Here is a 16,472-nt window from a genome sequence, read left to right as displayed (position 1 = left end):
CAAGTTTTGGTATGTTTGCCTGGAAAGGTAAGCGGAAAATGTCAGTTAATTGCCCAAAACAAACAATTTCAACTTTTTAAAAAAGTTGATTTTCTAAAAAATAAATAATCTCATTTGGGACGCGGGCGCGAACCTCAAAAAAAAAGAAGTGATTATCAACTAACTGGATGAACGACTGGCGCTTTGCCGGCTGATGCAAATTAAGTCAAGGGGATTCTGAAAAGGGAGGCTCGGCGATTGTCAAACGGTACGTTTTTGGAGTTAAACTTCCCCTGTGAGAAAAGATCAAAACGTTGTCAGTATCAAGCTTGGTCTGATTGATAGATCAGGAAAGGTGAATGCGGGATGATTGAAAAGAGGATAGCGAGGTGGTAGCACACGGGCTTTTGCGTGGTCAAGGCCGCACTGTTTAAAAAGAAAAAAAGACAGAGCTGCGGGGGCGTGGGCCACTAGGTGGCGGGTCGTGATTTTCCACTCTTTTTTTTGCTCTGATCATACAGTTCATTTAGCACCAGACTGTACATAAGTACATAGCAGGAAGCGTTGGTGCTTTCCCCCCTCGTCCCCCTGCCTGCCCTGCTCTCACCCCCAGCTCAAATGCTAGAGGGGCCCTGCTAGCTCTATCTAATCGTGGAGGTGCCTCCCAAATCAGGCCAATCACTTGCCTGGCTTATGACCGAACTAAGCTACCTCTGTACTCTAGTGCAGAGCTAGCGCTGGCGATACCACTCACTCGACTTTTCTAATGAAGTAGCAGCAACAACCCTCGCTGCTTCGGGGGTGGGTTAATACATGTAATAATGCTATGCAGGTATGTACTATGTAGTAAGGACTAGCCCGCCTGTCTTTAGGTACGCCCAGAAGAAACCCACATAAGGAAGAACAAGCTACTACTTAATACTACCCGGATTACCTATTCTATATAGGTATGTTATATTACCTAACATTATAACTACCTCTAGGTAATATCCTAGATGCGCGGTTGCTTGCTTCGGTTGTCTGCATACCCACGGGGTGAGAGATACATCATGCAATACGTACTTTAGGTAGTAAATGTACCTACCTAAATGTGTAAAAGTAGTAGATGTAATAGTACCGAAAAGCTATCGGTGTGACCTTGTGCTAGCTACCTCACTGGCATGCCTTGGGCTGCTGGATTAAAATCAGACCGACGCGGTCGAATAATAGATGGATGGTGGAGACCATGCCCGGTGCTTTGTGAGTTTTAAGTGACATGGCTTACCGAAGGGGGGAACGCATGCAGGCTGGTATCTCCTAAAATAACGGTGCAGAAATTTCCGCAGAACGCTTGGGACCACCAGTTGATGTGGGCCATAATGGGGCTCCTCTAAGGCTCTGTACGCTACCTCACTAGGCTCTCTACAGCTGTACGATACAATGCCTGAATGCCTACCTAGGTAGGTACGTACCCAACACGCTACGCGCGGTCTTATTATTATTAATGATAGCGCTCCTTCGTCCCCCACCTAGACAGCTTGCTACCTGCCACCTGCCAAACTCGGGATTGCAGAACTAAATCAGGTACTTTCCGAATTCGGCACTGTGCTCGACACCTCATTCGACGATGCGTCTCTTGTTTTTGTTTTTTCGCCTTCTGCTTAGGTAGGTAGGTTCGAGAGGATACGGGTTGCTTACGAAATACTATTCATGATAGTACTTACACTAGTTATTCGACCTTCAAGATTTATTCCAGAGAAAAGGCTTTATTAGTGTCATCCCTCTTAAAGGGAATAACTACCTACTAGAAAACCTTACGCATTGAATAATAAATGCGTATAACAGTAAAGAGCAATGCTAAAATATATTTTCGAGTTGAATGCCTATTGCATTTAGCATTTATTAGTGTCATATTATATGCCGGTACCATATGCTATACGTTTCGGATCATTAGAGTGTAAGTAAATGCTTTATTACATACGTTATATTTGTGAACACATACGTCCGGAAACAGTGACGTTACCAAATTATCTAGCAGAGTAGCTAAATGTCTATTTTATATTACAGACAATATCAAGTCAAAAATAACGTTGATGTCATTGGGGAAGTAAAGGTACAATAGATATAGTATTGTATGTCAATCATCGTCGTCGACGAGGTACGCATACTTAAAGTTAAATAAGCGTTACTGGGTATCTGTCTTCGTAATAATCAAGGCCACTTATATATGAACAGGTAAGCGCTATAATTGTAATCACATTAAAGACTAATATTTCAACATATTGTATCTTTGAAATGTGGTGGCAAAAGAGTACATGTCGTTATATTAAGTGTCTAACCTAGGCATAGTTCAACATAGACGTTGGAATGCATATTCCATACCGAAGCATTCCCAAATTACCGCCCTTCATTTTACAGGAATGCCTTCCCATTGCTAACGGTATGGATATAGGTATTCCACTCATGCTTTACGCTGTCGTAATAAAATGATATAAAATAGTATAACGTTTACGCGTAAAACGGTGTGTGTACTTCTCTCACGTGTAAGTCGTTTTTTCAGCCGCTTGGTAACTTCAAAGTCAAACCCAGATATATCAAATTGGTATGATTTGATTGGAACGCTTTCGTAATAGGGTAAGGCTTTTTATCACTTTTCTATTTGTCCGGCTGGGTCTGTCCGACTCGAGTGACTCGTCGCCAAGTTGAGCTATCATTAGCCAACGTGACGCGCAACGCCGTTCGTACAGAATATCTGGCCACCTTATCCCGGATATCCGGTTTTCCCGTACTACTGACAATTTATCTGTCGATACACCAAGTAATCATCGAGAAACGGCGCGTAGCCATAGGTTCTTAGTTTGCGACGGTTTTGCCGTCGTTGAGAAAGGGTGGCTACAACCAGTTGGGGGTTGATTCTGTTACTATGTAAATGCCCCAAGGCCCAAATAGTTCGGTTCAAGATCTTATTGTTGCATATTGGAGCTAGTAATCGGCGACCGTCGGATACTTATTGCTATGATTAGTGGCTATGGGGTTTTCCTAGTAAGCAACCATACACCAATGGCCTCCAAGCTACGCGGTCGGGATTTGGAACGTAGGATACAAGTGAAAATAAGCTTTTAAGGTCGTTCGTGATAGGCATATCAATTCCCGGACGAGTTGATAGATATGGCGCTGGTCACGATTCGTCTAGAGTTATTAGTACATACTTTCTACCTGGTGGGTTAAATACTGGTTCTTAAGACAGTGCGAGTCAAGGATCATGTTAAAGGGGGAAAAAAGAAAAGAAAAATAAGAAGTCTTCTGCCATACTCGACGCATGTCGTACCGCATTAACCATAGCTCCGCAAGAATTCCATCATCCACTGATGTTAGACACGCCACGCGCAGGCCCCCTGAATGGCGCCTGATTACGAATGTTCGTGAATCTGTCATCTATGGGCGCAATTCCACCTGTAAGAACCACATGAATCCGACGCCTCCAGGATCCCCCCATAAGCCTGCTAGTTTTAAATCTGCGTCAGCGGCACAGCAGTCCGACCGACAGCCCGCTGGGGATTAGCATGCATACATGCTATGCGATACACATAATAAGAATACGTACTAATATGTAATAAAATCAAATAAGGCAAAGAAAAGAAAAAAGAAAAAAGGAAAACATGGGTTTCATCACTAGATATTGCTGCAGGTTTACATAGTCTACATAGTAGCGAAACTCTGTAGTCGAATATTAGTGGTAAAAGACAGTCAGCAAAGCTGGAGCCCGCTGACCGCTTCTACGTAACCGACACTTGATAGTAGTAGGGGACCCTGACAGCAAAGTTGACAGCCGAACCGCAATTTTGACAGGCTCCTAGTGCTTATGGGTCAGGAAAAGGCAGCATAGCGCAGCACGGCTGTCTTAGCACACACATATTATTATAAGAGGCATGCCTAAAATAAGTGGATGGCCTTATTCCTGTCGTTGTACTACTCTGCGTAACCAAAAGTAGTCCACGCGGTTCTGATTAGAGAGAGAGGAGACGTCTTACACTAAGCCCTAAGCCTTAGGCCTTTAAGCCTTCGGGAGTTGTCCCTCTAGAGGTCAGTGGTGAGAATGTTGTATGTTGTCTCCGAAGAATTCTAATGGGGGTTTTGTCGTTAACGCCGCGTGGAATGTCTACCTCTATTCTAATACAGTACATACCTACTTAACTTAAGAATAGCTCGCGCAGCTGTATTGTACTATACGTACTCGACTCTGCCACCTGGCAATATCTCCACCCTCATCGCTTCTGAGACTCGCACAGTGCAACGCCTCACGGATCTGATGGATGGTTCTCTTTGTAGGAGTAATGCGGGCACAACTCCCCCATGCATTGAGGGGCGAGCAGGGGTCCAAAGTCACATCTCGCCTCCGTTCCAATGAAATGAAGGCCGTTCGACCATTTTGGAGTTGACCATATCGGGAATCCAATCCAGCTCGCTGGTAGTGGATGGATGGAAGTGTCTCGACGTTTTCATCTTTATTAAGTCCGCATGTTAATAGTTATCCAAATAGGTAAGGTAAAGGGTATGTAAAGTCTTGGTCTTTTTTTAAAATAATAATAATAATAAATTTAAATGCCATCATGACTATCTTTAGAATTGAATTTCATTATTCCATTCTTTGAAGATGACATTGACTCCAAGACAATGACGGATAAACAAAACTGTGATGAGCAACAACAAGGCACTAGCACATTCGGAGAGTTATCGCTCTTAAAGCCGGCGTCGCAATGATTGGTTCATCTCTTGTAGCGTCGCTAGCCTGACTTAACATTATACCGATGCATCCAGAGCACCCAGGCATTTTTATGTATGTCTTGCACAGACCTAATTGTGTCCTCGAAAATGCAACCCAAAAAAAAAGCCGAGGATGAGATGCCATTCATTTTGTTTGTTTTATTATTTTTAACAGAGGTGGGTGCCTTGCGCCTTAGTTTTACCTATACCTATGGAATGACTCTTCCAACACCATGTGCACAATGGTCCTACATCATAGGCATTGTACGCATTATAGGACCGTTTACTCCCAAACTCGCTAAGTGAACGTGAGGCTTAGGAGGATGTCATCTGGGAGGTCATCTCGTAGGGGTCCGCTCGAAGAACGCGAACATCCTCGCTAGTCTCTAATAACGCGATTGCACCATGTGCCCCGTTATGGAGCTTCAACATTAGGACCGTAACGTTGAAATAGAAAAAAAGCGGGGGTAATGATACGATCCTGAATTGGTTCTATCCATTCAATGGACGAGGGATAGAGCAGCAGACCCTGGAACCAGAGAAATAGAAGGAGAAATCCATAGAAGTAGTATCGCGGGAAAAAAAGAAAAGGTACCATTACATGCGGACCATTCAAGGACGGGCGTTTAATTCGGGTTTATCGAGATGAGAGATTGCTAAGTAGTGATACCTACATTATGTTATGCTGATGGGTTGATTTAGGTACGTTTTCCAAGCTCTTCTGAATATGGTTGATATCCACCCCTATTCGCTTACAACTACTATGTGGTGTATGGCTACTGTGGTATATATCGACAGGAGAAGGATTGAGATTGAGATGTCGTCAGTTTAGAGAACTGATACCTTTTTCGCTGATCAAGAAATGGAAAAGCGCTTTTTTTAATACATAATATACCTCCTATATCCCACGAGGCAACCAGATTGCTCGTGATGGCCCCCCCGCGGGTTAGCAAACGACTTTTCCTTTTTGTGCGGTTCGGCGCGATCTTGCCCCAGCTGCCCAGAACTTGCTGGGGCCTTGCCAAAAACGAGAGAAAAAAAAGCAAAGTGCAAGGTTAGGGTCCAAGCAAATCATCGTTCCACTTATTAAGCCACTCCATCTTCTCGAGAGGTTGGGGTTCAAAGCTCCTTGCACGTAGCGTGGCTTCGTAGGATTAATGAGAAATTGGAGAAGGCCGATCTGCGGTTTACTACCCTTGCCATGCTTTGCTTGGCTTCCTACTATCTTGTATGTCCTCAAGGTCGTAATGAACGATCAGAGCTACATAGTAGGTAGTGGTTAGCCTACTGCGTACCAAGCCCAGCGATGTAATGTTCGCGATCATTGTGAAAGTGCTCAGGTGGTAAGTTTGGACCTCGGACCGTAGTTAAAAACAGTCCAAAAAGGGCAATCACTAATATTGTAGAAATACGATCTATTACCCCGGAGCCATTATTGTGATCGATGTGATCGGAAGACTATGTTCATGGACGATATTTTGTCCGTAGGAACTTTTGACTGGGTGACCGTACGAGGCCGTTACCGTACTATGCGAAATCAAGTGAAGATCAAATATATATTAGTCAAGGATTATTAAAATTGATTTGATCAATGTCTGCGGTCTCAAAAAACCACTTCATGGAGAACCGACGGCCACGATTTCCCTAGAAGTTACATTGTTCCAGACTGCTTATGTGAACGGCCATTGCAGGCCGACGAATTTGGAGAAAATACCTCACTGGCCCATCTAAATATTAGAAAAATCATGGCCTTTACCAAAGACTTTCGGCGAAGCGGCACTCGTTGTAAATTATCGTATTCAATATGCTCTGTGTAAGCGCTGTGGCGATTCGATAAGTGTTACTCCTCTGCGCCACTAAGATGTAGCATAAATACCAATTGGTCATCTCTTCACATCTGGATGGTACTCTCTGAGTCTGATGTCTCGTGATAGTCGAAGAGCGTGAACCACGGCACCGGGAGAAGTCGCAGTAAAAGATCGCCCCAGCATCAGAGTATCGTCACCGGGAATACTACGGCATGCCGTAGCATGCTCGTAATTACCCGCGTGGTCTTTTTCTTACTCTGATGAGAGACACTGGGAATCCAATGTCTTAGCCTATTACATAGCTGAGGTCTCACGCCTAATGCAGTGCTCTCCGTACGAGGTACCGAGTTTTCGGGATGGGGTTGCATCGAGTCGTCTTCCGAGAGCCACTAATGGTTCCCGCTCCCGCTTCTGGCTGATGCCATTCCCACCCGCTCCGGTATGCTAATTGCCATTGCAACCATCCATAGGTACCAAATCTCCGCTCCGCTTGCCTTCAAACTCGCCGTCTCGTGCTGCAGCGTGTATTGCATTGTTCTTCACGATGATGAGAAGCTAATAGTGTGAGAGGAAGCCTCGGTGGCCTATTTTCGAACGGTCTTGGCAAGACTAGGCACGGAGAGCGCGATAGCGCCGTTGGTATCGGAGCACTACAAGTTGGAGAATCGTGTGAGAATGGTGCGGGTGCGCCCTATCCGAGTCAGTGTCTCGCGTCATCAACCTAAAGAGTTATATATGGTAGGCAGACATTTTCTTGATTAACAGGAGATATATGTTAGTAATAGGCAAGAGGTAAACCCATTTTGAGAGTTTTGAGCTGAGAAGGATCGCGGCGTGTTTCTCCAATGTGAGAAACAAATCAATATTAATATTGTTTCCCCCCTTACCTACCTAACTTACCTAAGGTCGGCAGACAGGTCTCAATTTGACTACCATATGTCGTCTAGACGATTGCTATTTTAACTTGCCAGTTGTGGCTAAATGATATTCGACGATCCTCAACATCTGATCGAAATGTATGGGTTACATGCGGATGATGTGCAACAGGGTGTGCGGCAGTGCGGTATCATCAACTCGAGACGCAGGGATCACGACGGAAGGACCTTCGAATCAAAATTTATATTCCGTCTCTTGTGTAAGTATATGTCCCAAGGGAGTCTCAGTCTCCAGGTCTCGGATATGGGGTGGAATTAAGCATCAGATCTATATGTTTTTTTTTAGACCTAGAGTTCATATACGTTCATGTCTTGAACTTCTTTAGACAAGAAAATTTCTGATAACGACGTCAAGTTATTTTAAATCCAAGGACTTAGAGAACCAGGTAATATCGTAGAGACGATTAAGATGTGTGTACGGAGTGCGTACGTATACCTTTGCGTACGTATACCTTGGCGTAATAAAATTAATGCCATGAGATAGGTATTGTCAGAGTCTCTGACTGTTATCATTCGATTCTCTCCTTGGTCCGTCTGGTGTTTACGAAATCTCCCTTCTGATTGGACCGCAGTCAATTTCATCTTGTGACAGGTTGAAAGTATTTCACGGACACGAGCCATCCTTTGGTACGTGCGCTGGCTTTTGATACAGGGCTGCCCCCTGTTGGCCTTCTACTCTCTACAAATCTAAAACACCAGGCGTAAGAGATCAAATATCATCATCTTTTGCTTCGAGCTCTAGTCTCTAATTTCCTTCCTTTCTAGACTTGCAAAGTACATAGTAGTAGGCGAAGCCCTGGTGGCATGGTATTTTTGTTCAATTCTCTAGTAATTCGGGTAGGCCATTGTATGGTTTTTCATTTTGTATCTCATTCTTAATCCCCTTGCCCTGCTGCTTGGCTTCGCACGTTTCTCCCATTTCGGAGCCATCCGACAAGAAAAAGCGGTAGCGTATTAGTTTGGATCTTTTTGATTTTTTGTTTTGACGAGCCCGGCGCTTAAGTCCCTTTCTACCTTCCAATAGTCCGTGCTGAGCTTCGTATTATTTTCCGTTTACTCCTCTTTTCATAATTACTACTTTCGCTTCATTTCGCTATATTCTATTCTCCCTTTTCGGATTGCTGGTCAAGGTGTGTAAGTGCTGTCGCGCTAACCCTCGAAGCCGAATTTTTGATATTATTATATTCTTTTTGCCTCTTTTTTGTTGTTTAACAACCCACACACTCGTTCGTCGACTACGACAGCCTAAAATTTACTATACGAGACGCCGGTCGTCGATAACACTTCGAAAATACTATTACGCTTACTAGGGGGGAATAGAAGGAGAGAGAAAGTACCTCGTGGACTAGGAGACGGGAACACTAGGTAGCCGTGGATTTCCACCGAAATTGCAGGGACGTCCGCTTTCGCGCAAACAGATCAAGATGGTGAACAAGGTGCTTGCGACCTTCGTGACCATGGACATTTTGTTCGTGGCCATGGGGGCTATCATGTTGGGATTTTCAGTTATCGTCCAGCAAACGTGTTTCGATACGCCGACAGAAGGAAACGAAGCAGCTCGAGACTTACTTTATCGGAGATTCCCTTTTACAGCTGGAATTGTTAATGCCGTCTTCATTTTCGTTACCTTCTTAACTACGCTCCCCGCACTGGCAACGAACAGCAGGAGTTGGTTGAAGGTTGCTGTTTGGATGGTCGTTGTGGATGCCGTCTTCACCATGGCTATCGGTTTGAACTTATGGATTCTCACATTAAGAATGAAGGAAGCATTCCTCGAGATCTGGCTTTCGCAACCGCCTCAAGTGCAAGATCTCATGCAAACAGCCGTAAGTAACTACATCTGTTTTATTACTCGGCAGGTCAATCTAACTCAATTCTTAGTTTTCCTGCTGCGGCTTCAACAACAGCACTTCCCCAGCTTTCGTCACCGATGCGATTTGCCCCAGCCCTGCTGCTGCTGCCCTTATGCGAGGTTGCTCTACCCCCTTAACTTCGTTTGGAAACACATTCGTGGACAACATTTTTACCGCTATGTTTGGCATGGTCGGTATCGATGCTGTTTTAGTTATGTCTATCGCCTGTCTATTGAAGGACCGAAAGGAGCGTGAACGGTACCGCGATATCGATGAGAAGAGTGGTGCGCGAGGCACTTTCTAAACTAGCTGGCTTGGTTAAGAAGGTCTCTTTGAAAATACCGTGCCGGAAAGAACTCGAGAAGTTCGCTTAATATGCTGATAATTTGGCGAAGCAGCTGGGAGTCCCCCAAGATCTGCTGGGCTGCTCTGTTCGAGTAGGTCCTTATTGTGATTTAGACCAATTGTTAATAGCGGCTTTTATATCTGAGTATCATGCATGCTTTCAGCGTTTTCTATGTATTCAAAATTTATGTTTACGATAGTATTTTTGTAGTATATTCTCTAGCCGTGTAAGCACGATACATATTTACTTCAACGTCAGTTTGGTCCTCTCATCCTGTAATTGCTATATAGTTCTAAGAGTTGGTGTGATAAATGTTGGTCGAAGTTGTGACTACACCTTGAAGGTGGTTTAAAGGGGACTACGCTCTAGGCATAGCAATTTCAATCATGTCAATTACTTCAAACACAGCAGCATGTGGGGAAACTATTTATTCTCTACACTATTATGCAAGAATCAACAGTGAAGTATGGCAACATTCCAAAATCCTTCATAGCTCCTGCAAAAAGCTGAGCTTTCCAAATATTCCCATAGGTGAATTGAGGGCTGAAGAGTGTACATGGTGTGACTCTGGCATAGTGGCAACGCATATGGATTTTCGAGGACGGATGTTTTTAGAGACGTCACCTCTAAGGGAGGTTAACTTGATCTCGTGTATGTGCCAGTGTAAATTGTCAACATCAGATGCCAGAAGTCTTCCATATGTTGGAGGATGACCCAGGTATGATATGCAAAAGAATGAAAGCAGTCCAAGGGTACTGCGAAGGTATGCCGGAGAATTGTCGACCCAATACCGTCTGACATCCATATAGACGACAACGCTTACTCGTGATTGCGGATATACCAACCCGATTTGCAATCGCGGGTTAAAACATTTCGATGGATAAACAGGGAAAACAGGACCGGTATCAGATTTGCGTTGATATACTCTCCCACAGAAAGAGAACACCCGAAAAAAATATCAATAGACCATACCGTACCCCTTTCTCTTCTTTTCTCCACGCGACGTCAGTCACTAGGACGCGGCAACGTCTCCAAGAGATAGTACTTAAAGGCTTCGATCGAAGGAGAGGGGCGGAGCCGGCGAGACGGCGGACTAAATCGCGGTAAGCGAGTCGGCGGTGAAAAAGTCGATCAACAGCGGGTCTTCTACCGAGAACACACCGGGGACCGGAGGTTCGGATCGGGAAGGCTCGTGGACGAAAAAATTCGCGCTCGCAAACTTCTGAGCTGTCGTCACGATGGATCGTATCGTCGTCATCAGCAGCAGCAGCGCGCACGCACATACAACTTCGAGAAGCTCTCTGTGCCATCTCGATCGGAGGAGTCGCGTGCAACTAGGAATTGCTCATCGAGCGCGGATAGGTAGTGAAGTAAGTAGTAAGTAGTCGGCATGTAAGTGTTGGAAGCCATGACCATTGCGAGCGAAGAGAGTCGAAGGTACCGAGAGCCATGTTAAAAACACACTCGAGCGGTATTTCTTCTCATCATTCACGTCAAGCAACAGCACGGCGTGGCCAGCGAGCGAGCGACCTATCTCGAGACAATAGATTGTCAATCGAGGTGGCGCACCAACTGCGGCTACACGAGGTTGACCGGTGACCGTGGTCGACGGGATGCAAGTTTGCTCGTCTGCATGAAAGGAGGAGGGTTACCTGCAACTCAGTTTCATCCCGTCAGAGCGGGAGACCGCACCCTTAGGGGAGGTAGCGACTTGCCCGACCTCCTGGGGGGAGATGGGGGGTGAAGCTACCTGCGCGGCAAAGCATGGATGAGAGAGAAGAAAAAATCAAAAGTGATTGCTACATTAGGGGGAGATGTTCTGTCATATATATTTTTTCATGGTTTACTGGGGCGTTTTCTATAGATTGGACTCAACGGGGGGGGGGGGGGGGGTGGAGGGGTAGGAAGGGATCAAGCCTGTTATTGATTGACTATTCTAATATAAGATTTGGCTTGCGGAGTTAGTGAATCTCGTTAGCCTCAAGGTCTTTGGATATTAGCGCAAGTGTTAAAAGCCAGGAAGCTCAGATGCATGATCCCCTGAGCACATAATACCTACGATGACGACGTTGGGTGTGGGAGACACCAATACGAGGATCTACGAGGATCGACTAATTCAGCTTGTTCATGAAAATGGCCTAGAATAATTCTCGTTTATTGGTTCGGAGTCGGAATAGATTCAAGTAAGGGGTTTAGATCACATTAACCGCATCTTACCAAAAGTACGTCATCCCGCGTGTCGAGCCATGCTCTTCTTTTCTTGAAGAACACAAACAGGTTTTGTTTGGCTTTTGACCGTTGGAACAAGGGGACTCTAAGAACAAATTCGATACAACCTAAGTACGTCAAGCCTCATCAATGACAGAATTGACAGTAACCCCCCGCTTCTGTGGCGTTTCAATTTCCTATTCAGGAAGGATATCGAAGGCAAGCCACATATCTATGACGGCATCACTTTTTACTCGCCGTTTACTATGTACATGTCCTACATGTCCGGCATACCAAATCCCTGAGCATCTAGATCTAGGGTTGCTGTGGTTCTTATGACTTACCACAGTTTGGATCACGATGACGAGCGGGGCTATCCCTACAATCCAATGTTGTTTGTTTTGTGACGTCAATTCCTTTCTTTACACTCTAACTACCTCCTATGTCTAGGTATGTAGATGCCTACTACCTGGTAGCAGATATCGTGCCGTGAACCCGATAACCTACCATCTGGTATTGCCCCTGTAACATTATGGCAACCTGCAACTCTATGACCTAACATTGCTGTAGTCGCTTCTCAAAATTCGATGCCCAAGTTTGCTCATACGTACCTACATATGTGACCCAGCTCGTATATAAGTCGTGACTCCCCCTTTCGCAACTGCGACTAGGTTCAGAGTTCATATACTACTACGAACTATTACATCCACAGACAAAGTCTCCAAAACAAAACTTAGCCTGACACGTACCTGAACTATATACATACCTCTTACACAACCCAACCTATCATATCATATCAACCTAAACCGTCATCATGGGTGCCGTAGTATCTTGCGTAAGTTCCACTTCACCATCCGTTACCGTTATGGCTCCAGACAGAATAAACTAACGTAACCCCCAACCTACTAGGTCGAGTCCATCTTCCGCACCATCGGAAACGTCATCATGGCCATCGTCTCGGGCATCGGCAACATCCTGCACGCCATCATCAGCGGCATCGTGTCCTTCTTCGGCATCGTCGTCGGCTTCCTGACCTGCGGGTACTGCGGCGGCCACCACCGCCGCGCCAGGACGGGCGGCATGTCCACCGGTACGACGACCGGCACCCGCCGCGGCTGGGGACGCCGTCGCCACGCCACCACCGCGAGTCGCATCTAGAGGAGGCGATATCGCTACATATAAAGAAAAAGGTTGCGCGTGAGAGAGAGAGAGAGAGAGAGAGAGAGAGACGGGACTTTCCAACTGTCATATCATGTTATCACGATCGGATGAGCATTACGATACCCCTTTATTTTTTCTTGAGTACTTCATCATCACCTTGACGTTTTTGTTCTTTACGCGGAGATGGGGTGGGTGGAATTCTTATTGGCAACCTCGTACATAGGAAAACAATAGACATTTCAAATCACTACCTACTAAACTTTCACCATACTTGGCGATTTCGATTGTGATATGCTACCTAATATGGAACCTTCTAAACTTGCAGCTCTATCTGATTTATCAACTTGGGGTATAGACTTAGTCGTCTATATCAATTAAATTCCGATTGAAGAACCTGTACACTTGTCTCGCAGATTCTGTTCCGATAAGTGGTTGAAGTTCGGCTTCGGTCATGTTAGCCACCTCACGAACGTTTTCCGCTTTTAACGTTAGGTTCTTCAAGTTCTTTGGGTTGACACCTGGTACCACACCTAGCATCTCGTGAGGTTCAAGGTTGAACACTTGATCCTCCGCCTTCATATCCTTATCTAAACCTGCCCGGACTGCAGCTACGGGATCTGGCTCTTCTTGCTGCGTCTTCAGTCCCTCAAAGATCTCAGCCGTTTGATATGGGCTACTGCTCCAGATGATTCGCAGTCTTGGGAAAGCGAGAGTGAGTAACACGATTTTGGACTGGATATCTGACGGCACCTCATTAGGGTTAACCGACTTCAGATTGCCCGACAAGTCTGCGAATGGCTCTAGCGTGAACGATTTGTTCTGGTCGAACTCGATTAGGAGCATCGGGTTCTTGTAATGTTGAAACATCGTCTCGGCTTGGCTGTAGAGTCTTCCGTCTTTAAACGAACCGATTAGATCACTAATCGACTTACGTTCGACGCAGATGGTTGGTGAGAGAATATAATCTCCGACCGTGAGCATGCAGGGCACTATAATCATGTTACGCCCGTGAAGAAGAGATGGGAGCGACGAGCGGAACTCTCGGACATCTACGACGACCCTCGGAGGCTCTGCTGTAGCTGCTAATCGACCCCCACCGGCTATTCGAGTGTTGACTGTCCGTAAGAACGCCTCCTGAGGATCCTCGACACCGTGGGAGTCAGTAGTCATAACGACAGACATGCTGGCGCGTTCTTTTATGAGTTTAGTGAACGAGTCCTTCTCTCGTCGGACCGTAGCGAGATAACGTTGCTCTTCAACCGATTGGCCGTAAAACATGAAGTACACCCTGACGTTTCTATCGTTATGTGATGATCTATAGACTTCGATTCGGCGTATGAATGCAGCATCTGGTTCGTACATAATTATGTACCGAGGCTTCACTTCTTCAAGAACATGCTCGTCCTGGTCACCATCATATGCGTGTACCACGACAAGGTCCTGCATTTCGTACAGCTCAAAATAATCATCCATATCCTCTAGTGGATCAGCCGTGATATCTGCCTTTTGGTTTGCCTCTTCACCAGTAATCTGAATTTCATCCATAAGATCAGCAACTTCATTGGGCTTCTCGAAGTACTGTGCCACACTTCCGTTTGCTGCCCTACCAGGTGCCGCGCCCGTAGCACCACCGCCACGGACCCGACGTCTCTTGTTCGCTGGTGCCTTGCCTTTGTACGAGCCTTGAGCTATTCGTGGGTCGACAGCTCCCTCGAGAGCCTTTTGGTTCTCGGTAAACAGGGCATTGCTAACCTGTGCAAACTCTCTCTTCCAATTCAAGTAGTTTCGAAGTCTCCTCCGCATCATGAACGCAGCAGAAGGTTTGTGTGCCTCTTTATTCTGTTTTGTGTCATTCTCGGTCTTCGGTTCGACATGCATCATTTGTAAATAATCTCGGAGCTGACGAGTCGTCGCTTCATCAGAACACATAATGAGGATAGTTCCATTAGAGTCATCTCTCATTGGAGGTTCGAAGTAGAGATCTCTGTCAATCTCTTCCAAAATTTCTGCGAGTAGAGCCCACTTTGGCTGCTCCTCTAACACTGGGCGGAGAGAGTCAACGGTCGATTTCGCATTAGCTTTCGCATTGCTAGCATATACTCTTCGCTTAGCGGTTTCGAAGATAGTATGTGCAGCATCCAGGAATAGCCAGGGGGACTGGGTTTGCCTTGTGGATCCGGGCTGGGGGGAATGAGCAGCATGAATGGTATCGAGATGTTGTAGGAAAGACACACAATCGAGAGCGAGGACCGAGTGTAGCAGACCGCGGAGTACGGTTAAGTCGCTAACAATCTGCTTTGTTTTCCAGCTGACTCTATGCCAATTCGGATCTAACTGCCGCCTGACCATGACGTCGAAATTCTTTAGAAGCGCACTGTCGAGATTCCAGTCGTCCATCTCCAATCCGGAATTACCCTTCTTCAGTTCGTGGATACTAACTTCCACGCATTCCATAATGGCTGTTTGGATGTCCCTCATAGCATCTGTCATGGGTACTTCAAGTTCGATAACCTCTGCTTTCTTCTTGCCCTCGAGGGACGCCGCGACCGTCATATGGAATCGTGGCCATAATGACGTCTTCCGGAGGAATAAATTCCTCATCATGGTAGCCAGCGGCGAAAAGCCTATTGTGAAAGGATCCGGGTTATCAGAGAAGGCCTTTAGAAACCCATTCTTATTCTTCTGACGATATACCCGGATAATGAAAGCCTCGAGAGACGTGGCTATCACTTTATCGGCATGTAAGACGATCAGTCCGGTGATGGTGTCCGGATCGAGGAGACTCGTTAATAGATCGACGACCAGAATTCGGGACGTAATGCTGTATATGCCACCTTTAGCGTACATCTTCTCTCTGGCGGCAACACTGGTGAAGTCGGTATTCACAACTGTCAGACCTCTGGCCTTAGGAGCCATGCTGATAGCAGCAGCCTCGGCGAGAGCTTCTCCAATCCAAGCATTTTCCCTCTCTTCGGCGCCTACGACTATTATTAAGTTATTTCCAGCCGCGTCGTAGCTATGTAACAAGTTGGTGACAAGGCGCATAAGGCCGAGGCCTTTGGCAATGACGACGAGTTCATCTTCGGCGCGTAGTTCTTGGAAGAGATGTTGTTGGTATTCCTAATTTTTATTATCAAAAAAACAGTTGAGCAAATTACGAATTACGCATACAAAAGGCCAGTGGATCGTACAAGAGGCAGTGAGAGCTTCACCGGTTGAGGAGCATTATTCGCAGACATGCGGGGCACGTCTTGGATAGAAGGGGGAGAGAAACGCGACAGAAAGGGGATTCAAGGGACCTCATGCATATTCGGATATAGCATCATCCTAGGTATGACGGTGAACGGTTGTAATGGTTGAATGGTTGGAGATCTGATGTAGTACGTAACTGTTTACGTATGTGGTGTACTTCGTAGGCCGGGTAAGGTTAGGGTACATG

At 45.9% G+C, this 16,472-nt stretch overlaps 3 protein-coding genes across 3 annotated transcripts; 2 read left to right on the top strand and 1 right to left on the bottom strand.

The window, feature by feature from the left end:
- Positions 1–8,152: 8,152 nt before the first annotated feature.
- On the top strand, positions 8,153–10,160 carry F4812DRAFT_434851 (uncharacterized protein). Its single transcript, XM_047934733.1, has 2 exons — positions 8,153–9,291; positions 9,347–10,160. Exons 1-2 carry the CDS (start codon positions 8,890–8,892, stop codon positions 9,620–9,622), a joined length of 678 nt encoding a protein of 225 aa, XP_047788921.1. The 5' UTR covers positions 8,153–8,889; the 3' UTR covers positions 9,623–10,160.
- Positions 10,161–12,442: 2,282 nt separating this feature from the next.
- On the top strand, positions 12,443–13,208 carry F4812DRAFT_86187 (uncharacterized protein). Its single transcript, XM_047939505.1, has 2 exons — positions 12,443–12,707; positions 12,782–13,208. The coding sequence occupies exons 1-2, from the start codon at positions 12,687–12,689 to the stop codon at positions 13,028–13,030; spliced, it is 270 nt and encodes an 89-aa protein (XP_047788920.1). The 5' UTR covers positions 12,443–12,686; the 3' UTR covers positions 13,031–13,208.
- Positions 13,209–13,255: 47 nt separating this feature from the next.
- Positions 13,256–16,388, bottom strand: F4812DRAFT_86516 (DNA repair protein). The gene is made up of 2 exons (XM_047939507.1): positions 16,225–16,388; positions 13,256–16,153 (listed from the first exon to the last, which is right to left on the bottom strand). Exons 1-2 carry the CDS (start codon positions 16,270–16,272, stop codon positions 13,391–13,393), a joined length of 2,811 nt encoding a protein of 936 aa, XP_047788919.1. The 5' UTR covers positions 16,273–16,388; the 3' UTR covers positions 13,256–13,390.
- Between the last annotated feature and the right edge of the window lie 84 nt (positions 16,389–16,472).

The sequence above is a fragment of the Daldinia caldariorum genome, assembly GCF_022478825.1.
Source record: "Daldinia caldariorum strain CBS 122874 unplaced genomic scaffold F4812scaffold_12, whole genome shotgun sequence".
NCBI classification, from domain to species: domain Eukaryota; kingdom Fungi; phylum Ascomycota; class Sordariomycetes; order Xylariales; family Hypoxylaceae; genus Daldinia; species Daldinia caldariorum.
This window is presented reverse-complemented; position numbering and strand designations above follow the sequence as displayed.